Source organism: Vulpes lagopus, chromosome 16 (genome assembly GCF_018345385.1).
Source record: "Vulpes lagopus strain Blue_001 chromosome 16, ASM1834538v1, whole genome shotgun sequence".
Lineage (NCBI taxonomy): Eukaryota > Metazoa > Chordata > Mammalia > Carnivora > Canidae > Vulpes > Vulpes lagopus.
This window is the reverse complement of record NC_054839.1, coordinates 8,987,007-9,011,657: the sequence shown is the minus strand read 5'-3', so window position 1 is coordinate 9,011,657 and position 24,651 is coordinate 8,987,007. Positions and strand designations below refer to the sequence as shown.

At 39.7% G+C, this 24,651-nt stretch overlaps 1 protein-coding gene across 1 annotated transcript; it reads right to left on the bottom strand.

Moving 5' to 3' along the window:
* Positions 1-2,160: 2,160 nt before the first annotated feature.
* SLC10A2 (solute carrier family 10 member 2) lies at positions 2,161-22,740 on the bottom strand. The gene is made up of 6 exons (XM_041731326.1): positions 22,114-22,740; positions 15,188-15,306; positions 10,864-10,952; positions 9,570-9,745; positions 7,126-7,283; positions 2,161-4,604 (listed from the first exon to the last, which is right to left on the bottom strand). Exons 1-6 carry the CDS (start codon positions 22,488-22,490, stop codon positions 4,477-4,479), a joined length of 1,047 nt encoding a protein of 348 aa, XP_041587260.1. The 5' UTR covers positions 22,491-22,740; the 3' UTR covers positions 2,161-4,476.
* Positions 22,741-24,651: the final 1,911 nt, after the last annotated feature.

Below are 24,651 nucleotides of genomic sequence, written 5' to 3'. Positions count from 1 at the left end.
AACTCCTCAAATTCGAACTTCTTCCAAGTTATATGCTAAAAAACCACAGTGGTCTATCCTCAAAACATTTTTTTTTTATTTTTAATGGGAAGAATGACAACTCAATGAGAACCTTTTTCAGTTTTGTTGAAAGAAAAGAACTGGAAAGACTTGTTTTTAAAAATGTTTCTAGAACTTGAGCTTTTAATTTCTAGGAAGTATCAGAATAAAAGGCTTTCGTAGACTTGCTTGACAGTTCTTACAGCCTGTTACTCTTTCACTTAGAGGCTCCAAATTTAACTCAATATTCTCAGAGAGGGTCAGGAAAAATGTAATAATTTTCCCTGCTACTCGTGGACAATAACATTTTAAACTAGCTTTATTAATGGTATAATTTACGTGAAATTAAATTCACCAATTTAAAGTATACAGTTCTATGCATTTTGATGAGGGTTTGATGTTGTGTAACCACCACCAAGTCATGATTTGGAACTTTTCCATCACCCTGAATGTTCCCTTATGATTCTTATCGTGAAACCCTCTTCAAGTTCCTGGCTCCTGATTTTTCTGTTACTGTGTTCTACTTCTGGTAACTGGGTAAATATCTAGGAGTGAGACTGCTGTTATATGGTTACTGGTTGCTTAACTTTATAAGAAACTGCAAACTGGTTTTGAAGTGACCATGCCACCTGAAGTCTATGGGAGTTATTGTTTATATTCTCATCAATACTTGCTATCATCGGTAATTTTTGATTTTAGCTATTTTGTGGGTATTAAGTGGTACCTTATTGTGGTTTTAGTTTGTCTTTATTTAACTATTAATGATGTTAAGCATCTTTTCCTATATTCATTTGCCATTGCCATGTGCTTATTTGCTTTATGGCCATTCTTTGCTCATTTGTTCAAATTCTTTTGCTCATTTAAAAAATTGACTTACTTTCTTATTATAGGGTTGTAAGAGTCTATATATTCTAGGTCAATTATTTTTAAAATATGCTCTCTATATTACCACATGCTTTAAATATTTTTTAAAAACTTTGGAACTACAGATTCAGCTAATCTAATTAATGAAAAATGTCCTTCATATTTCCTAATTGGCAAAACAGAGGCCCTTGTTGAACCAATCAGCCAAATCAGACTTTCTCTCTGTCAGAAAAAAAATCTGACTTCATTTTTCAGTTCTAACAAATATATCAATATGGGTTTGGATTATTCTCAAGAGTGAGGCTTTTTTTTGGCGGGGGGGTAAAAGGTGGAGATGGAAGTGCTAGCAGTTTCACGGAAATTTGTCTTCACTTCCACTTCTTCATGTTTCTATATTCAAAATGTTCCAATGCAGGCAAAAATAATCCATTCCTAAAGTCTTAAATAGATATGTAATCAATTAAAAAAATAAGCCTTTCTCAGACACTAATTTTCTGAATTGTTCCTTTAGTTGGTGTCCGAAAGTCTGTCCCTCAGGGCCTATCCACCACAGGTAGATTAGGGGTGGCTAGAGTAGGCTTTTGTTTTCAAGGGGAAGAGCTCTTCCAGGAAAGGGGAAGTGCAGAGGGAGAACCCAGGTCATATGGAACACTGGGGCATCTCAAGCAGGGAAGTTCTGAGTGAGTACATATGGAAATTGAAGAAATGGAAACTGATTCCCTGTTCATGCCTGCATATTCCTTGGACAATCTCATGAACTCCCAGGAGTACCCATAAAATAGTATGAAGACTCTTGTTCTAAACCAATGTGGTTTTGAAGAGGTAAATGCTTGAAAGGTGATGGGTTGTCAAATATCCCAAGAAAGATAAATTGCTTCCTGCTAGAAGAGAGTCAAGTTTCCTAGAAGGACAAAAGAGTGATGTCTTTGAGGGGTCAGATGGGGCTTATATCCAGAATTCTTCAATCCTATTGGTGAGAGATTTTAATGCACTGGCACCATAATTGAAGTCTCTTTCTCTGTGTCTCACTAAATGTATTTATATATTATACATATAAATATATATATTCAAAATGAATATATATTCATTTTCATATTTATATATTACTCTATATAAATTTTTCATAAAAGGTGATGGTAGTCTTATTTGTAAGTATATGTAATACTTTTATTATTATTTTAAATCAGTTGTCATTGTCACACTGTTTTTAAGTCTTTGATTAATGCTCCCCCAGTATGATTTGCTTGGGGACAATCTCAATCTGTATCAGTGGGAGATATAATTATTTGAGTATTTAATTAAGAGTTTCTTTCAGGCACCACTCAAAGAACAATTTAATATTAGAGAAACTCCATCTTATTTATATCTCTACAGTTGCACAGCAAAGAAATCTTGACAGTTGTCACAAAGACTCAAATAGACCAAACATTACAAAAATTATTTTCATTTATTCAAGGCTTTAAAATAAAATATTCATTTAATATGATATTCACAGAGGCAATAAAATACATAATTTAATCGGCTTTTCAAACTCATTTAAAAATAGAGAGCTGTCATTTTACAAAGCTCAGCTATTTTTCTTCCCTCTAGCACATTAGGAAAAAAACCGCAACTCACAAGATACTATACTATGTAAGAAAGCCAAGTTTTGACTCACATATCTGGATCTATAGGGAGGAAAAGCCTGCTTGCTTCAGCTGCTGGCATCTGGGCCCTTGACTCTGGGTATGTTGAAATGAAGATAGGAATTCACAGTATGGCTTTACTGCACCTGCCCTGTTGTCTGTTTGATGAGGAAAGAATAGGAAGTACTTAACAGACAAACCCAAAGTCTTCCTTTGGCACCACCGGAAGCCTGTTCTTTGAAACTCCCTAATGGAAAATTTGTACCACCTCTCCCCTACTGGCCTTTAATAAAAATCTTTATTTCCTTTTAATATATTTGTGTAATGATGAGAAAAAAATAGGAAATTTATTCAATTGTAAATATGAACCTTGTATAAAAAGGTGTAAATGTTACAATTTTAAAAGCAGATCCCCCCTCCCAAAATAAATAAAAATAAAAGCAGATTCCTCACACTCCATTAAAAGCTATGAATTGCTCTTCATGTTCTTTTAATGCTGAGGAGCCCCAACAGGATCTGAACTCATGTCATCTGAATACAAAAGGCCCTTTAGAGCCAAAGCATCCAAAAGAAAATCTATGAGGCAGGGAAACTGCTCAAGTGGAAAACAGAACTAAACCACTATGAAGTGAGTTAAGAATGTGCCCCCCTGTTGTGGCAGAATGAAGGAAAAGGAATTAAATTAGATCTAGCATGTGGCCAGTTGTCTCCCCCTTGACAATAAACTCTGCTGCCATTGATCAAATCTTCCCTGCTTCCTCTTGTGACACCTACTCATAGCATGCAGAGAACTCACCTGGCAACGCCTTTCTTACTTCTGGGCCCTGGGCATGTCTTCTTTTTTAACTACTGTTTAATGCTCACTTCCCTTGTGGTTCCCTGACTTAATTCTTTTTATTGATAATGCACTTGTGCACATCTAACTGACTCTTATCATGCATTTCAAGTGGGTCTTCATTATTTGTGTTTTTCTTTGCATTTCCCATGCTCTCCCATTGAACTGAACTCACCCACTAGAGTAGTGGCGCTTTTTCCAGTACTTCTGCAGGTTTTGGGCCTCCTGTACTCTCCCTGCTCCATGATGCCTACCATGGGGGCCTTCCCATGAACTGAACAGACCTACCTCCTGCAGGCAAACCTTGAAGAAATCCCTCGAGGAAGAGCTTAAAGAGCTCTTTGCCAAAATCAAGCCATAGGAAAGAATTCTGCTTTTCCTAAAACATCTAGTGGCATCACTGGACTCTTGAGGCAGAGCAACCAATGTATAAAATATCACTGATGAGTTATGGGCTTGATTCTAATTTGGTGATTGAATTCTATTTAGTAACTCTTTTTTCTAATTTTTGCTTTTGGGCTGTCACTGAAGAAGGCTGTTTTTTTTTTTTTTTTCAAATACAAGAAGTCAGATATTTGTCCATGTTACACTACAAAGTTATATAAATAAATAGGTTGCAACATTTCAAAGTAATAATTAATATGTCAGTGGAAGATGTTCACTTCAATTTTTTACAATCAAATACTGAAGAAAATCTTGGCCACTTATAATAATAATAACAATAATAATAATAATAATTCATTGCATCTATGTTAAGATACAAAAAAGTCAGGTGCTCGTCTCTGGGTTATGAGATTCTAGGTAAGAATCCAGTTCAGGAGTTACGAGGTTCTCAGTGTTACTGATGCCAGTTTTAGTCGGAGGCCTGAGGATATTTCTTGGGCATATTTCAAAGACAGTATATATATAACAAAGACAGTATATATATATATAAATATTTGTCACATTAAGGATTTGGACCACCAGTCAGTTGGTACCAAAACCAATATATGGATTCAATTGAAATTTAAATTTTTCACTTTAACTTTTTCCTGCCAAATATCCCATCAAAACAAACAAATCTTATCATGGAAGCATGTACTTTAGAATTCTTCTTTTTTTTCCACTTCGTGTCTACTTTGCATCTGGTTGAAATCCTTCATTCACCTTATAGAGCGATGACTCAGAGACCATTTCGTTGTCTTTGCTCTCTGGAAATTCTGCGTTGTTTTTTTCATAACATTTCTTGTATGCCACATAAACTAGAAAGCAATACAGGGGAGGTTAGTGAAGTTTCCTAACAATTAGCTGCAATCTTTCTTTGGACAGTGATTATAATATATGAATCAAAACCAGCCTGCATTTTCTGTAAGCTGCAGGCTAGTTGGAGAAAGCAGAACCCATTCTTGAGTTCCATAGCCCCCCATGGATGGCTGTATCTCAGGAAGACCTGACACACAACCACAGGGGGTAGGTACTTGCTCACAGGACATCTGCAGGCATCGGCCCCACAGGTTGTGCTCACCAAGAACAGACAGTAGTGGACACCTGTTTTGTGTACTCAGTAAATATGATACATGCTAAGGCACAGTGTCCAGGACCCTGGTCTAGTGCTCTTTGCGGGAAGACCTGGGCTGGAATAACACTTCGTCTCTCCTGACTTCACTCATTCCTTCCCCACGAAGTGGGAGCCTTGGCTGATCTGTGACCAGCCTTCCTCTTTTCTAGGAAGCTACTAGTCCCTGGTGGCAGCGGCTTCTCAGCATATTTTTGAGGTCAGCTCACCTGGGAAGACTCCCTGGTGAGGGGAGGTGAGCAGTGCATGTGTGTGTATATGGGCACATGTATGGGGCAGTGGAGGGGGTGGTTTAATAAGCCCATCTGGTCACAATTTTGAGCCACATTTTCTAATTAAGCTCTATCTGTAATAAGAATGCTATTTTGTTATCTAAATATCTGATATTTCTTCTACTTCTCAACTGGTTCCAAAGTCAACAGAGGAAGAGAAAGTATTATTTATTTGAATATCACACCTAAAATAGATATAGTAATATTGTCTATCTCAGAGGGTGAATGTGAACATTAAATGAAATAGTAAGGTGCCTTGTATGGCCCTGGAAGAATAGTTAGTGGTCAGGAAATGTTAATTGTCATGATACACAACTGAGAGAGACAGTGGCCTGCTTCAAAGATCTTAATATGTCAAGATCCACGTCTCTTTGTTGGTCCCTGAGCTTTTAGTGATATGTTAATTCTGAAGCTACTGAGCTATTGAATCTATTGAATTGAGCTTGTGGTTAATTAAAATAGCTCAACTGTTTTATTATAAACTGTTTTCATCTGGGACTTCTCCAACACATGCTGCTTATTTTATTGAACCAAATTGTTTATTCTCTTTCTTCTTTCCTTCTTTCTTTCTCTCACTTCCTCCCTCCCTTCCTTACTTCGCTTCTCCTTCCTTCTGTTCTTTGCTCTCTCCTTCCTTCTGTGTCTTCCCATTCCTCCTTTCCTTATTTTACTTGTTCCAAAAAACAAATTTAGACCTCTAATCCTTTTACCAAAATATGTTCCAAGGCAATGCATGTAATTAATAAAGATGACTTCCTCATCTTTATTCCTACTGATAAAAATGTGGGAAGGTATGACCAATACCAGTTCCTGCCTTTCCATCATTCCTTCAGCTTTTCTATGAGTCCCTTTTGAGTTAGTTATTCAACTAGTAAATTCACTTAAGTGTTCTATCAACCAGTCTATTTTCTCTGGAAAACTCTGCTTTGAGAGTTCAAGACAGGACTGCAGAGAAGGATTAGTGACCATAGGCAAGTGGAATACCTATTGGAGCAGAGTAAAAAAGTAAAATCAAGCCCAAACAACAGTGGACCTCTGGGCATTCTATAACTTAACACTCACATTATTTTTGTCTTTCACCTTCACTATAAAACTTCCCTTAAAAAGCTATAAAGCTTAAGACACCAGTCTTCTTATTTAGAAAAAAAATAGAGTTTAAATATAAAGGTTAAACATATTAGTCCTTGGAGAACAAAATGAAGGAAAGCTTTAACTAGGTGAATGCCAGCAGGTGGCAGGGGCTAAGGATCCCAGCTATATGCTACAGTGAAGTAAAATTAAAAATCAGGCAAGCTATCCCTTATACCTAAAATAAGGAACATGTTTGTTTTAACTGTTCCAATTATATGGATGTTACTTAATACATGTGCACATGCATATGCACAAAAATCTGTCTTCCAGCATGACTTAGCCTGATAAATATCCCTTGTATACCTCTTTTTTAGATAAATGTCCCATGTTTACAAAGCATATCAAGATGATGATTTCGGAAAAAATGACCAGTTGGGGTTCCTGGAAGCATGTAGAAAGGCACACAGTAAAATGTTCCTAGCAGGTTAATATGCCTCCCTAATTATTCAGAAAAAGAACGTTAGTGGAGAGACTCGAACTCTATTACTTTTCATTAAAAAATAATAAATAAAATACATAAATATAAAATATATGTAAATATATAATATATAAAATATAAAAAAATAATCTTTACTAAAAAGTTCTGACAAAATTGCAATGTTTTCATCCACAGTTGGGAAGTCATGATTACATTACAGGTGGCCTTTTCCACCCATTTATTTTGCTATCACATAAAGGGAATTTAATTTAATTTCTATAATTCACCACCACAAAAAGGTTATTTAAAAAATGTCATATTAGCAACTCAAGGATTTCTCAAAGAGGAACGTCATCAGTGACAACGTGATTAGCATTATTCCATACTTCCTAAGAATATTGCAGCAAAGGCAAGCTGGAAGATGCTGTAGATGAGTGGGAAGGTAAACACGACATTGAGCTCCTCCTGGGTGAAAGAGAGTTGCACGATGGTGGAGCACAGCTGAGTGTTCTGCATCCCTGTTTCCAAAGCAACTGTCCGGCACCTGTGAGACATGTTACAAGGATTTGTGCTTTTATTGTCATTATTTTTTGCTTTGTTATTGTATAACATTGAAAGCAGATATAATGTGGGATGCCTGGGTGGCTCAGTTGGCTAAACGTCTGACTCTTGCTTTTGGCTCAGGTCATGATTTCATAGTCGTGAGACTGAGCCTCATGGGGCTCTGTGCTGGCTGTGGAGCTTGCTTAAGATTCTCTCTCTTCCTCTCCTTCTGCCCTCCCTTTCTCCTCCCCTTGCACATGTGCACGTGTGTGCTCTCTTTCAAAAAAAAAGCAGATATGAGAACAGATACATACATGTCTATATATTTATATCTGCTTTTAATGTATATATTCAACATAAACTTTTATTTATACTACATAGATATATAACTTCTTAATATGTGTCATTATATGCTATATATACTATATAAATATTCTATATTGCCCTAATCACCTTAAAAAAAAGATTTATCCATCCATTTGAGACATAGAGAGAGAGTGTGAAAGCCAGATCGGAGAGGGGCAGAGAGAGTGGGAGACAAGCAGAGCAGGGAGCCTGACTCGGGTTCCATCCCAGGACCTTGAAATCATGACCTGAGACAAAACCAAGAGTTGGATACTTAACTGACTGAGTTACCCAGGTACCCTCTCTAGTCACCTTTTATGATTGTTATGATAATGAGAAAAGAGATAAAAGTTCTGCAAAGTTAAAAAAGCATATGCAAACAGAGCACTGTTGTTACTGTTTTCTCCTTTTCACATTAAAAAAAAATTAGAGATTATAACTTTTTTTTTTTGTCCAGAGAAACAAAGAACAGTTACTAGCTTATTTTGCCTCCTGAGCAGTGGAATATATCCTTATGTATCTATACAGATATTATATGTCTGTGTGTATCTTTATATATGTGTATGTGTGTATATGTATATATATCTTTATATATAAAGATAATATTTATATTATGTTATAATCTTTATTAAAAAGGTAATATATTTAATATAAATAAAATTGCATATTGAGCAATACATATATGTTTAAAGCAGGTATATATAAATAAAAAAATACAGATATGAAAAGAGTAGGATCATTTATATCAGTGTTCCATAAATTCAAAGTGGGCTCATTTCACTCTTTTCAATTATGCCCTTGGTAACAGTGCAGTGCATAGAGCAGGGGCTGAGAAAACACTCAAGATAGAATATTGTTAGAGTTCCTTTATTTTTAAGTGGTTTTGTTTTTCTGATTAAATCATGATAAAAATCTATCGGGTAGGTATTAGTGCCCCCATTCTACAAATGAGAAAAGTCAGAGGAAGAGTGAAAGCCTGTTCTGAGGTCCCAAGGTCCGGAGGTGGTAGGTCAGAGTGCAAGCTAGGTCAGCTTGAGGACAGGTAACACTCCTCACTATCCACTACTGCTGATCTCTTTCTCAATCTCATACATGCTCCAACTCTGACACTTGCCCATGGATTCAGATACACTGGTAGGAGAGGAAAAGTTTTTACTCGGTACCAGACTCACATTTGCTGAACCCAGTTCTAAGGTCAGCACTTTGGGATGATGAGTCCATCCTACTGCTGGCTGGAGGAGCCCCTGTGTGTGACAAGGCCAGCCTAAGTGCTTTTGTTGAAGTTATTATGCTTGGAGATTAAGAATGTGAGACACTGTAAGAGCTCAATGTGCATTGTATGGGGAATGGTCCCCAAGCATTTGAGCAACACAGAGGCGGTCAATATTTTCTTCCTAGGGGACTAGTATAATTGAGGAATCAATGAGTCTGTATCATGACATATTCAGAAATGGGGTGAATGTTATTATAGGTGAAAGATTTTGAGTTTGTTATCAGTATTTACAACTGTTAGGGGTTGAATTGTGTCTTCCCAAATGCATTTGCCGAAGTCCTAACCCCCAGGACCTCAGAATGTGACCTTATTTGAAAATAGGGTCATCACAGATATAGTTAGTTAAGATAAAGTGATTAGGGTAGGCCCCCATCCAATATGATTGAAAATAATATGGGGAAATTTGGACACAGAGACATTCATAGAAAAAATACAATGTGACGACAGCCATCTTCAAGCCAAGGGGCAGACTCCCTTCACATCCCTCAGAAGGAACCATTCTGCTGACATGCTGATGTTTGGACTTCTAACCTCCAGAACTGTAAGACAGCAGATTCTGTTGTTTAAGCCACATTGTCTGGGGTCCTCCCCTACAGCAGCCCATAACAAATGCATACAACAGCTTTTACAAGAAGAAACTTCCCAGTCTGACTTATCAAAACACCATACCTGTGCCAGGACTGACCAGATATTCTAGCCAGTAAAAACCCTAGAGAGTATCCAGCCAAAGGAAATAGTGTTCCTATGATCCACAGTTTGGGAGCGATGATCCAGGCACTCTGGTATAGAATTCCTCCGACGACAGCTATGAGCACAATAAGGATTGCCCCCGTGATGGACCCAATCTGGAGGGAAGATACAAGTGGACTTAACCATTGTGATAGCAAAGTCACCACTCTGGGTTTTCCTTTCCTGATGACTGTGGTGAGCCCACCAGAAACTCTGGTGCTTGTCCCATGTTCTCATTTTTAAAAAATAACAGAACCTTCAATGTCTGAGCTCCATTAGCCTGAAGAAGATGTTCTAGCTTGCAAATTATCCTGTTGGAGGGGAAGAAAGCCCAGTCAACAAGAGCTCCTGCTCTGATTCAATTCCTCCTGCTCTAGTTCCTTTGGTAAGTCACACAACTTCTCTTAGTCCTGGTTTCTTCATCTGTAATTGAGGATAAAATCTTGCCCTAGACACTTTTTGTTATAATGATAATGAGAAAGGGGATATAAAATTCTACAAAAGCTAAAAAAGCATATGAAAACAAAACCACTGTTATTACCGTTTTCTCCGTTTCACACTAAAAAAATTTGGGGATTATAACTCTTTTTTTTTGGAGGGGGGATCCAAAGGAACAAAGAAAAGCCACCTAGCTTATTTTGTCTTCTGATCAGTGGGGTATATGTACCTCTATATCTATATCTATATCTTTATCTGTATTAATGTCTGGGTATTTACATCATCTGTGTGTTTTATCTATACCACTTTTATCTGTATCCATCTCACCTGGCTCAAATACAGCTGGTGAAGGGGAATGCATGATTACTAATTATTAATGGGTACTAATATCTACCAGTTGCCAGGTACTGGACTGGCCATATGGATTCAGAGATAAAGAAACATGTTTTCGAAAACAGCTACCTAGGTCTATTTTATAACACCAACCCACAGAACAGAGATCAGAGCCACGTGCCATGGGAGTGCAGGGTAGGGTAAAAGCAGGAGGTGGTGTTTGAGTTTGATATCTCAAAGTAGGGATAGAATTCTTCCCTGTAGGTGGGGCCAGGAAGGGTGGTCAGGTGCCGCCTTATAGGTGGCATTGTAGAAGAGTGGATGGCATATCTAACACTTGAAGTCTCCCCAGATGGAGGTTTATAATATGATGAGAAAATAAATTTAGTGGCTGGAGAGATCTATTATTGCAACTCACACTGTGGAGCATTTGACTTAGCAACCTATGGCATGGGACACTGACCTTGAGTATGATCTTGGCTTTCTGGGGCCATTTGTGATTAACTAACATTCCAATGGAAACCGGAACAACAAGAGCCACCAAAGATGTACCTAAAAATGACAGAAGAGAGATTTGATCAGCAGAACACACATAGTACAGGGAAGACGAAGACAAAAGAGTAAGCAGCCTGGAAGAGGCTTAGGTAGTAGATGGGTCTCCCTTCTTGAGCACACAAAACAGACACAAGCGAAACAACAACAAAACTCTCCTCTTTCACCCACTCCAGCAAATAATTTATTTTTTTTTCAGCAAATAATTTAACATTACTGGCAGAGCACTGATAATATGGAAGATATAAATCCTTTTTAGAGTTCTTTATATTGACACTCTTCGTTTCAATTTGTCAGAATCTTGGCTTCTTTGATCTTTGGGTTTTTATGTCCTAGGAAAAATACCTTCTTAAAGTTTGTGTGTATGTTTTACCCAGATATTTTACATCTGCCTGTTAACTTCACAGTAGCAGAAATAAAACAAAAAGTTCAAAATTCTCCAGGCACTTTATGGGCCAATGACTTCTGGCTCAGACCAAGCTCGGTTATTCAAATCTATAGCAGAGAGGTGAGAGAAGAGGTTGAAAAAGCACGCTTTAAATTTTCTGTGAGATAATATATTTGGCGACCTCTCAAGTAATTATAATTCTTTGCAGGAACGTGCTCACCCAGCCAGATAAAAGAGTCATACTTCAATTTCCCTGTGTTAAATTTACTGCTGTTCCCATGACATGTGGTTTGTTTCTCCATGTTACTTAACACTCATTGGTCCAATCACTGCTTTTATATAATATAGTACCAACAGCTTCGAACTTCTCATGGGCTGTTTCTTTTTCAAATATCCTTTTAAAGCAGTAGGGCAAAGTGGAATTGAATAATGAGATTTTGAGAGTGGTTTTTGCTTAGTGTTGGAGTAGATTCAATGAGGACTGGAGAATGGATCTAGATTCCAGGGCTGTAAATATGAATTTAAAATGATCACAACAGCGATGAAAACATAATTTCTTTGTAGTCTTCTGGTCCTCCTGACAATATAAAGGTCAGCAGTTATTTTTTCTCAGCAATTACTCAAAGGGATTAAGTAATGGCCAGGAATACCTATAGCAGAAAAAAAAAGGGGGGAGGGGGAAGGACAGGGTGGGGAGAAAATGGTGGAACACAGGATATGGAAGAGTCGTTGATAGATGTGCTGGTAAGAGCCCCCAGAAAAATCTCCTCTGGGTAGCCTTATATCCTGCTACTGTGGGAGGAGACTTCCTTCCCCGGGTGTCCAGACTACTCCCTAAATTGTGTAAAGTCTGTAGGCTTTAAATTAAAACCTTCTTGATATGAATTGATTGTAGTGTGGTAGCTTCAATCTAAGTGCAAATACTGGGCTTGGAATGTCAGTGTGGTTAGGTTTTTGGTAATGTATATATATTTAATGTGTTGGCTCCATGAAAGGAGAGACCCTGCCTCACCAGGTTTGGGCTCCTCCCAATGGGTCTTTATCTCTTCCTGGCAGCTCAAGGCTGCAGGATAAGCATGCAGGCAGGACCACCTGCCCAAATTGTGTTTCCTTTCTCACCCAGATGAGGCCAGAGACAGTTTTTCCAGAGCCACAAGTTGACCAGAGGAAAAAAAAAAAAGAAACCCTTCAATACTCTTTGCCCTTCTTCGCACTCAGAGTGTGTGGCTCCCACCCGGAGAGGTGGGGTGGTAGGACTCTTGACTCTTCAGTGGGGGTAAAGATTCTCTTTCCTTCTCAGGGCTGTTTTCCCTCTTCTTGATTTCCTGACGTGCCTCTGACCCTTGCCCCACTCCCTGCCCACTCCCCGTGTCAAATGCCTGTCCAGTCAGATGGGAAATCATCTGTTTGCAGTTATACCATGTGAACCCTAAATTGGCCTTTAATAGAGTTCACAGAGCAGGTATGGGAGGAAAGAAGGGTGGATAAAAGTGAGAGGTGGACAGTCACAGGGTGGTGTGGGGCCAGATGGACTCAGAGTGGAACCTTACAGACTGTGGGGATGATGCAAACTGTCCAGCTCCTCTGTGCTCTGGTTTCCCCATTTGTGAGGTGGGTAGAGTTGTGTCTAGCTCATGCTGCTGCCATGGGAATTAGATGATGAAGCAGGTGCACAGTTCATGGTGCTAGATACCCTTAAACAGATGGCAGAGCCAGGGCGGGGGTTGGGGCAGCAATCTGCTGCGGCCACCCTCCTCCACCCCTACATCCCCATGGGAAGGGCTCAGCCAGAGTGTGGCCCCTGCAGAGTTTGGCAGGCATCGTGGGGAGCCTAGGCTTGCAGTCCTGCCCACGGAGAGGATGCACAGACCAGAGGGCACTTCCAGCTCACTGCTCATCCAGGACAAATTAGTCACCCAGGCCTTTGCTTCCTCATCTAAAAAGTAGTGAGAACAACCTGTGAAGTAATTAGGTTGTTTTCTTAAAGGACTAGGAAAAGCCAATAGTAAGAAGGTTAGGGTGGAAAAAAAGCCTGGGCAAAATGGTGATGAAGCAGTTAATAGCTTGTTTTTCAAACTCATTAAACATTTTCAAAAGTATTTTCCTCTTCTTTTTTCTTTTTTTAAAAGATTTTTAATTTATTTATTAGAGACACACACCGAGAGAGAGAGAGAGAGAGAGAGAGAGAGAGAGAGAGAGAGAAGCAGGCTCCATACAGGGGGCCTGACTTAGGGCTCTATCCCTGGTCTCTAGGATCACACCCTGGGCTGAAGGTGGCGCTAAACCGCTGAGCCACCGGGGTGCCCTCTCTTTTTTTTCTATTTTCTTTTTTGCCCTGATCTTTGCTGCCACTCAGGTGCTAATGACTCTTTCTCATGTTCTCTTTTTTAAAAAGACTTATTTTTAGGATGTGCTCTAAGTCATTCATGGTAGAGTTAGAATTATTCAATGAGGCCATGGAGTGTTTTCCAGGCAGGAATGAACTAGAGGAGAATATTTTAAAGCTTAAATTATTTTTTAAAACACTAAATAATACAGACTTAAACTCCTTACTCAACAGACAGGTTCTTTGAGAGACCTACAGTGCACACTACTCAAGCAGTCTACATCATTTAACTTGAAAGAAGGTGCCCTCCAAGGGGGCAGACTGAGAGTTAAGGAGCCTGAGGCATAGCAGGTGATTGATTCTGTAGGGTCACCTTAAAACTTATTCACAGGAGATTATCTCTGATATGAGAGAGTTCCTCAGGTCAGTAGAAGGACCTAGTGTGGAGAAATCCCATACTGAATAAGGTGTGTCAATACAGATTGTCCCAGATTAGTGTTTGTTCTAATTCAGTTGTATAGACCTCAGTCCTGTTAGTATCACAGGGAAGCATCTTTCGTAGAGATGGAAGGGACTTTAGATATAGCCAGTCCAGCTTCCCATGCCAACAAGAATTCCTTTACAAATATCCTTCTGAGTCGCCATCTAGCTTTGCTTACGCTAAGCTCCCTTCAGTGGACACCCATACCTCCTGAGGTAGCCCTGAATAAAGTCAGCTGAATAAAGACTATGCTGCATGCCATGTACCTGGTGATATCTACCGTCTTACCTGTATCTCATCCTTTGTGACTACGGTTCTGTGGGAAATGCCTGGTTTGGGAAGGCCAGGAACCGTGTTGTCTTGGCCCTGATTCCCAACTTAATTTTCTACTGTCATCTGTTGTCCCAGAAACAGAAACACAGCCCTTTTGGGGTGGGTGTTAACATCTGGGAGCAAAACGAGTGGAGACAGAGTCATGACTAGCAGATCTGACTTCTGGGGCATAGTATACAGACTGTGCCAGGCAATCAACTTCTAAACCAAGATGTGGCTCACAGTCGGGTGTTATCTACACTATGTTTTATCTGGTAGTTTCCCAGGGTCACACTCATGATTGCTTATGAGGTGCCCTAGTGTTAAATCATTAGTGGAAAAATTGTTTTTCTCTATTTCTTCAATCTGAGTATCTGGGAGCAAACTCCTATTCCCATAAACTAATTGTCCTGTGGTTTACAGAAAGGACAGAGCACCCTGTGGCCCAGCAATCTTGGCTTCCTCAGGTCCAGGTGGCTGTGCCTTAAGTCAGCCCCTCTCTCTGCTGATTTCAATGGAGTAAAAGCAGGTTTTCCTTAGGGATCAAGGTTTGGGATTTAGGTTCTACCAACCCGTATTCAAATGCAGGTGTGACTTGTAATGAAATCCGGATTGGTCAACGCTGCTGCTGGTGCCAGAGGTAAATACTAGCTAGGACTGAGCCTGGCCTGACGATGAACAGAGAATAGGAGCGGGATATCCAGAAATCTTGCAGGGGGATGACTTACCTATGTTATCAAAGGGAATGACGATCGTCCCAGAGTCGACCCACATTTTGGTATAGATAAAGAGGCACAGCGGCATCATTCCCAGGGCGAGCAGCGTGGAGCATGTAGTCATGCTGATGCTGAAAGGAAATGGGCAGGTTGATTCGTCCAGCTGGGCTTTCTAGGGGGAAAGCTTGCTTCACGGTGCAATTTGTGATTAGGAAGTCCCACAAAAGACGCTCCAGCAACAGCAGCAGCATCTAGGCTGATGGATGGACACAAACACGTGCCCATCTTTGTACAGGTCCCAGCCTTGAGCAAAATGCTGAGATCCAGATTTGTTTTTCTACTTTGTCTTGGGTCATTCCTCCCTCCCCCTTGGTTCTCGAGGATCAAAGAAGATAGTTAATAACTGCTTCAATTCATTATTTAAAAAGTTACAAGGTGCTTGGACACGCCACCCTTTGGACCTCCAATCAGAGAAGAGCAAACACCTCTACACCAGCCAAAACTTTAGGAGCTTTGCGGCATCTGTCTGTACTGAGATGAGACAGGCCTCCCTGGGACCTTGGAGGAGAACACATGTCCAAGAGAGGGAGCCTCAGTGTCTTTTTCCAAGGTAAACAGATTATTGCCCCAATGCCTATGGCTTGAGAAAATAAATAGGAAACTGACTTAAAAAAAATGAAAGGAGACATGTAAGCAGGCAGGGGAGGCCTGGATTCTATTTCCACTAAGAAATTTTACCAAATGTGTGTTCAGAAGAACCAGGGTTTTGTACCATTCCTCCTGAGAGCATCTGTATTTTAGTGAGCAAATCTGGCTGGGTATCTTTGGCTTTTGATACGGAGGAATTTATACGGAATGGTGCTATTTTCAGCAATGTGACAGTGGATGGAAGAGAGGTTTTTGGGTAGCGGGTCTTCCTGGTCCCATCAAAGGGCCCTATACACAGAGGCACATTCTCCTCCTGGGGAGCCGAGCTGTTAAATGTCTGGGCCAGATGTTAAAGGCAGACACTGCCCGGGCTGGAAGCAGGCGTGGCCACTTACTACATAAGTACTACAGTCTTCAGGTAATTTACTTGGTTTCCCTTTGCCAGCTTCCTTATCTGTGAAATGAAGATAAGATCGTCCCCACCTCATAGACTGTGAGGACTAATGACCCAACGAGTCCAGTATAGAATAATGCAAGGCTCTTATTAAAAGTCAGTTACTGTATTAGCCATCCAGCCATAGTGTGTGTGCCTGCCTTTGTGTGTGTGTGTGTGTGTGTGTGTGTGTGTGTGTGTTGTGTTCTGGCAAAATACAGAATCAGGAAACTGGAGAAATTTTTCTGAAAGTTCTTTTTCCAGAAGTTGTATCATGGAGACTATCAGAGTAATAATTTCTTAAAGGTATTAGATGTGAACTTGAAGGAAAAAGTGAAATTACATTATCTGTGCCCCCCTCCCTCGCCCCGCTGCCCCTAACAAAAACCAACAACCACACTACACAATTCTAAGGAAAACAGCTAGAGGTGAGGAATTTTGTTTTAATGTATCTAAGCACAGTTTTGGCAAAAGCTGGCAATATTTATCAGGGGGCTTAACTTCCTTAATAATCATTTTTTAAAAACTGGAGATGACCTCACTTAAAATGTGTTTAAAGATTTTAGGAAAAAAAAATACTTGTCTGGTGGAGCTAAAATAGTATAACACCAACCAATGCTAGAGATGTATATAAAACGTTTTCAAGAAGTTCCATCTATTATGGTGACAGGTTGACTTAATTTAGATACAAAATAGAGATGTTAAGGAAGAATCCTAAACCAGAATAATACTTTTCGTAAGGAGTCCTACTTATAATAAAAATATGGGACTTTGTAAACTCTATTTACTTTGTAAATACCCTTCCTTTGACATTCTCTTTTTTATCTTTTACTTAAAAAATAAATCAGAATGGATTAGTTAGCACCATAATGAAATTACTTTTATTCTAGTATGTCCGATGTACTTTCCAGAGTGGAGAGAACAGGAGGGGGTGCACAAAGGGAGTGGTGCTCACTACCTGGATCGTATAGCCAACAGAAGGCCAAGAGTTTTTTTGTTTTAAACTATGAGAAATATGTTTAGAAGGAAGTATGTTTCTGTCTTTGTTTTTTCTTTCAAACATCTTTGCAAAAGCTTCAATTTTGAGTTATTGCTAAGGCAATTTATGAAGTTGCGTCATGGTTTTGGGTTTGGCAAGAACGGTTTCCTGAAGACCATGAAGAAGGACAAGTCAGCAGTTGGAGAAGGGAATGGTCTAGCTTTAGCAAGCCATCTTAACCATGAGGCACTGCAGAGATACAAGAGAATAGGTGGCCAGAAGTTGATGCCATTTGAACTCATATGAGAACAATATCGAAACACTCAAAATGAGATGAAAAACATTTCAAAGGTAGGGGAACCTGAGTGGCTCAGTGGTTAAGTGTCTGCCTTTGGCTCAGGTTGTGATCCCAGGGTCCTGGGATGAGTCCTGCATAAGACTCCCTGCAGGGAGCCCTCTTTTCCCTCTGCCTGTGTCTCTCATGAATAAATAAATAAAATATTTAAAAAATTCACAAGTCATAATTTTGGGGAGCAATGTAGAAGAACAGATTAGCAAAAGAAAAAAATCATTTTACATGAATGAAATCTGAAATTTTATAAGAAATATATAGATGTCAATGATAGAAATACTATCATGAATTTATATTGGAATGAGGAAATATGTAAGAAAAGCAAAAATCTCCTGTCTTTAATTTTTGGCATTAGCTCTATTAATCACTGGGGATAACTGTTTTCTTTTTTTTCCTTTTAGAAGTAAAAACAATAAGTGAGAATTCAGTAAATGTTAAGGAATTTGGTGAAGTCAGTGATGAGGAATGCAAAGACTTTTATCATGTTAGAAGTGAAACACCAAATTCAAAGGATCAAACAAAGTGTATACAGGTGTTGCTAGAAATTGGGGATGTGATAAGCAATAGATACAATGTTGAACAAAGATTAAGAGTCTGGATAGGGATAAGTGGATGGGTCTGGATTCAAATTCTGACTCTGACATATACCACCTCTGTGACCTTGGTAAAGGTTTTGAGCCTTAATTTTATCATCTGTCAAATGCAGAAAATAATAGTACTGGCCTCAAGAGGATTATCTTGGAATTCTCTTAGAATTATGTGGAATACTTGTACTGAGTATGGCTCATAATAGTGCCAACTCAATACTAGCTAGTAAAATAAAAGTAAATAGAGAAACAAAGTTTGGTTACTTAGAAGAAAAAACAGAAAAAGTCCAATACTGTTAGACTAGTTCTTAGAGTAGAGAGGAGCTGGGCGTTTATGTGGTTTAAATGGGAGAGACTGCTTTGAATTTGTCATAAGCCAGAGGTTTGGGATCTTGAACCTAAAAAAAACCATGAAAACTTATCTGGAAGATGAAAAATGCAACAATCTTTAGCCAGAAAATAAAGGATGTGGAAGGAAAATCTAGAAACTATTAGCACTAGACAATAGTTACAGGGAATGCAGCTAATAGATTGTAGTGAAGGAACTGAGAGAAGTGGAGGAAAGGATGCATGAGCAGGGATTTCCCAAAGAAGTCAAGGAAAGGAAAATGAGAAGGAAAAGTCCTTGCATGGCTGAGGCCACTGCTAAGAAACGAGGTTTTGAAAATGGAGGATCTCTGGGAATATAGCAGTCACAAAAGAAACAGACATCTCTTTTGTCCCTTGAACTATGGGTCCTGTCACCAGCAGATTTACCTGAAGGTGTCACCTTCATTTCTCCCAGAAACATTTGTTCATAGGATGCCCACTGCATAGCTAGAGCAGGAGAAAACACCTGTACACTAATCAAATTCGTGCAACAATTTTCTAGGCTAGAATGGTCTGAGAAGGAGTTGAAATATCTCTTGCTGTATTTCAATGAACAAGGTCCATAATTTTGTTAAGGATAATTGTCTGCTATTTTTTTTTTTTTTGCTGGTTTTTGTTTTCACTAGAGATTGCAAAATGCAGTGCTTCCCAGGTTCAGAAGAAATGGTAGGGGTGAGGAGTGATGAGGTAATGTAGGGGGAAATGAAGGGGTGAGGGAAATCGGGGATGAGGGGGAGAGGAGGACACAAGGGTGTGAGGGGGGAATAATGTGGTGAGTGAGAGATAGGAGTGGGGGTGAGGAGGGGACAGGGTCCTTGGGGGGAAATTATTTACTTTTTTCTCCCAGAAACCACATCCAAGAAAGTCAATGTAGATGGAGTAGTTTTACTTAGATTGTGTGGTAGCCGTTCAAGCAACTAGTAACCAGTACAGATACCTGTTGGTATAAATGATCATATCTTGGCTGCCATTGCTAGAGTTCCAGTGGAAGTGGAGAAGGTAAAGTTCTTAGAGGACAGAATTGACTCCAGAAGAATAGAGTGTGTTGGAGAACTATTTCCCAACAGCTGAGGTGATAATCTCTAAATTTGCTTTAGAGAAATATTTGAATAGTTTTTCCTTTAACATATGCAATGCATAATGTCATCATCTTATATAGTAGCAGAATTTAGCTCCTTTCAATGATTATGAGCATTGTGATAAACATTATTACTCGCTCTGCCAAAATACAGCCATGTCTTCTGGGTCATTGTGTTTATAGAGCTGTTTGGCTGTAGATTAAGTGATGATACAGAGGCTGCTGTGTCTTGTGAGTTGCCTTCTTTGCTTTGCAGGCATTTTTGGTTTTCTCTCTTGAGGTCAGGCTTTCTGGGCCACTTGCTGCTGTGAGACACAGGCCTGCCCCTCTAGTGCCTCATTCCCCACTCCACTTCTTAGTTCTTATCCTTGGTGCTGGGAAATTGCATAATAGAACTCTAGGATTAGGAGAATAAGAAGGTCCTGTGTAAGGAACATTTATGAGATTAAGCAGGATGTATTTGGGGTGTGTAGTCTTCTACTGGGTCTTATTTGAGTTCTGGATAGGTTGAATTGCTAGCATCACTGCTGGACCAGAGCTGTTGGTGTTATTTTGTTATTGCAAGACAAAAGGGATCTGTGGAGTACAAACTTTTTAGATTGAAAATTAAAAATTTCAATGCCATATGTCCCATTTAGGGATTATTTTGACTTGCTGAGTTATGTTGTGAATTGTTATGAATATAACAATTCATATACAGTGATTCAGCTGGCTGTTTTCTACCAGGGTTTCAAATTCTACTCTGGTTCTTATTTTTTAATATTTTATTTTTTTACAGGAATTGTTATATGAGGTAGATAGGATTACATAATCATCTGTTTCAAGACAAATACGATTTCCTTAAAACCACAGAGAAGTGTAAGTTGGAGCTTTTAGATTAGGTCCCTCCAGTTTTAGCTTGCGGAATGAAATCTGTTTCAACAGCCAAATAACCCAGCATCATGCATATTTTTCCATCTTACAAAATGATTATACATGGCATTATGTTGAGGCATAAGACCTCCATTTTGTTGAAAAGTTACAAATATTAGGTAAAAGCTCTTCAGCGGACATCAAAGTCCCATATTTAATTCAGGCCCCTCTCCACAGTTTAGAGGGTACTGGCTTTGGGAATTGTCACCTCTGTGTGCTTATGTCCATATCAAACTAAGTTGAAACCTAAAAGAACCTTTTGCTATATGGTGGTTCACAGATTAACTAAACCTGAGCAATACCTGCCACCCTGCATTCTTTACAGGCCTTCCTTAGGAAAAAAAATCTATTGCAAGGAGGATGTGGTATTTCCTTAAGTGAAAACTATGTGAAGTGCAGACGCATAGTCTGTATGGCTCTTCTAAAGCTTTGGGAGGATCAGCACCAGCTGAGATGAGATGGAAGGCTCCCAGTTGCTCAGTAGGCACTGGATCAACATGGAGTACAGTTTTACATTTTGCAGTGGTTACATTTCTATATCTTAAGCTTTGCTCTTCTGAGTATAGTAGCTGGTGATTAACAGAGCTGATTGCCTACTGTACAGTGTTTAATAAGATATGTTACATTAACACCTGGCTGCTTTGCAGAAATGCATACCTTTCCCGGGAAATGAGGAATTGTAAGGTATGGACAAAGACATTTTTCTATTCAACTTAAAGCATTAAAATTCTCAGTCTCATCGCATTAATGCGTCATCTTATTTCTATCAGTTTTTTTTTCCCCCACTGCTAGTTCAGACTGGCATGGGATGAATTGGGCAAACATTACAATTTAGATTACTCTGTGGGAAGCAGAGAAACCATTTCTGTTTATTTTATAGTAAGGTAAGCATAATTAAAAAAAAAAGCTGTTGCAGGTTTTTTTTTTTCTTTTAATGCCAGTAGAAGTGAAGTAAATACACAAATTCTTCCTAAGGCTTTATACCAGGAAAAAGCTTGTTCAAAGATCTAGCTGTATTTGTAGAGCTGACCATCATCTCAGCACAGATTCTACTGTTAAATGAACATTTTGATTTCATGATTGCTCATAGAGATTCTCATCACCACAAAGAAAGGTTTGTTTTGTTTTGTTGCTGATACCAACGAGGAAAACTTCCTCAGGTACATTTGTGGGTCAGAATTTTCTTTCTTTCTTTCTTTCTTTCTTTCTTTCTTTCTTTCTTTCTTTCTTTCTTTCTTTCTTTCTTTCTTTCTTTTTCTTTCTTTTTTTAGAATTTCATTTTTGAAAAACTTCGAATCTTTTCCCAAAGGTAAGCAGTGATTAGTCAACTCCCTGTTAGCTGAGTTAGATTAAAAAACACAAATACAAAATATAACCCCCAAATTCCAAGAGCTAAGCAGTTGTACAGGAAGGTGAGTGAAAGCATTTATTTTCTCCTGTTTAATTCTTCAGCTGTACCTAGATCAGTGGCAGATCAGGTGGACATCACAGTGACATAGGCTTCTGAAAAGATTCATTCAATGTGATTGTCACATTGTAGAGGCATGTGATTGCAGTATGCAGAGGCTTAGATATCTTACCTCAAGTCCATGTCGCCATCTACCCAGTAGGCCAAGATATTGGAGGCAGTTCCTCCAGGACAGCATCCCATGATGAGTACCACTACGGCTTGGAGAGGGAGGATGTCAAAGGCCACTGACAGGATGAATCCCGTGAGGGGCATGATTCCAAATTGACAGAGGAAGCCAACGCATATGCCCCATGGCCGCTTTATGTGTCCTAGGAATTTCTTGATTTCCACATTGCATCCCATGGAAAACATCACCATAGCCAGGAGGATGGTTAAGACAGTACTCAGTACCACACTGAGGATGTCATTGAAGTTATTCTGAGTTACCACACAGGACGCACCATTGCAAACTGTGGCATTGGCCGAACAGCCCGTTGAATTATTCATTGCTGGATTTGTTGCTCAAATAGTCACAGAGGTCCACAAAAGTGCCGATCTTCTGCTCCTCGGAGATAAATAATGCCTAATCCAACCACGTCAAACTTTTAAACCCTTCTTAACCATGTGTCACTTGGTGTCTCTTTCAAAAGCCACCTCAGAGAGGCAATAAAAAACAGTAAATGCTAGTTTGTCAGTTTTCAGAGGTGACATTACAACACACACAAATTATGAATCATAAAAGTACTGCCAAATTATTGGCTCAGTCAGAGAATTGTAATTAATCATTTATTGGCATGATAATGAACCGTGCCATATAAAAAGATCTGTGTTAATGTTTAATGCTGCGAAGGTTTGTTAAATAATTTCAGTTAAGTGACACTTAAAAAACAAGTCAGTAAATGATAGAACATCAGAGAGTTAAGCTGTAGAAAAGCACGTTGTTCACTCACCTCTCTTTGAATAGGGGGGAGTTGGGTCCTGAAAAGTCGGGTGTCTTGTGCCATGTTAGATTGCAAAATAGTGTCAAGCTCTGACCTGGGACCCAGACCTCTAATTTTCCTCCCCCAAATCGTCTTCCTACTGTGTCAATCAGTCTGCTCCTATTGGTCTCTAGTGTTCATAAAGGTTATGTAAATTTGAGAAACTGTGTAGGGTCCTGAGGCAAACCTATGCGGGAATAACATGCGGGAGGGTAGACTGTTTCCTATGTTGTCTGGAGGGAAGGGGGCTGCTTAGGAGAGCCATCCACAATTACACAAGCGATTATGTGTGTGTCGCCATGGTAACAAAGTGCTGTTTTTCGATAGAGACAATACAATTATTTAGAGGGATGAACCTCAGAGGATTAGGTCAGAGTGACAGGAGCTCTGTGCTTGGAGTCAGGAATTGAAATCAGATTTTTTTATTTGTGGTAGGGGTGGTGCCTGGAGGTTTCAAGAGAGGTTGAGTTTTGTAAACATCAAATAGTCAACCTTATTATAGGCAGGACACTGTACGTGGTGTGTTAGGAGGATAAAAGAAAAAAGGTAAAAGAGAGATTGTTCCTGTTCTCAGGAGTTTGTAATCCAATTACTGAGTCAAGATGCAGCATAAGAATAAAATTGAGCATTTTGATCAGGATTCTCATTTTATAGGACAGTTATTCCTGATTTGTTTAATTTAATCATGTTAAATTAAATAGGATGAGCATCCCCATTTTACAGATGAAGACTTGAGGGTCTTTATTTAGTCACCCAGCTGGTAACTGGACCCCCTGAAACTCAGTCTGGCTTGGTGAAAATTAGAAGAACCTTAGAACAGAACTTCTTAAAACACGTGAATCCTCTAGGGGTCTTGTTATTATGCAGATTCTGATTCTGGAAGTCTAGGGTGGGCCCCAGGATGTTTGCATTTCTGACGAACTCAGAGTTGGCAGTGCTGATGCCGATCTAGGGGACCACATTATGCGTATCAAGACCATAGAATACCTACATCAGGATGGCAACCGTGGCACCAAAGCTGGTGGAAATTGAGTTTTCTGGTTACAACTGAGAATAGCATTTACAGAGCAAGTCAATATAGGGAATTACCTTTTTCATAACTTGAGTCAACATGAGGTGTGAGCACCAAGCAAAGAAGTCGGTTGTGTCAGATGTCCCAGCTACTGGGGGCCTAGGGGTGCTGTCTCTTTAACCTGGGATTGAGCTGCTGGGAAAACACTGAGCAATGTCCCTAAGGGGCGACAATGGTTCACACTCTTCGTGGGTGCAGCTTCTATTCCAGGAGTGCCCCTCTTCAGCTGGTGGGCTTCATACTGCCTCTGCTGGCCTGGGTGGGTGGCCATTAGCTCTGTCTGGCTGCAGGCCAGTTCCTGGGAAATTCTCCTGTCTCTGTCACTACCCTTTCTGCTCCCACAGCTAAATGATTAGCTAGGTAATTCCCATAAGGACTCCCCTGCCACTCCTACATGTGGAATGACTTGGCCCTGCCCTGCTGGCCCCCTGCAAGCATCTTCTGGGACTGGCCTCTGGCCTACTTCTTGGCTTAGGTGCCAGGCAGCTGAGGGCAGATGAGCCGAATGCTCCCCCTGCTGCTGCACCTTGGCACCTGTCAGCGCTGGCTCTTCCCGTGATGCCACTGCGAGGCCACACAGGACTGCAGAATTGAGGGCCTGACACATAGGCAAGTG

What these genes read in the sequence shown, in the direction of transcription:
- SLC10A2 (XM_041731326.1), bottom strand. Translation starts at nt 22,490, where the DNA reads ATGAATAATTCAACGGGCTGTTCGGCCAATGCCACAGTTTGCAATGGT. An exon ending in GATGGCGACATGGACTTGAG is followed by an intron (nt 15,307 to 22,113) that starts GTAAGATATCTA and finishes ATTTCCTTTCAG; the next exon opens with CATCAGCATGACTACATGCT. An exon ending in TGCTGCAATATTCTTAGGAA is followed by an intron (nt 4,605 to 7,125) that starts GTATGGAATAAT and finishes ATTGCTTTCTAG; the next exon opens with TTTATGTGGCATACAAGAAA.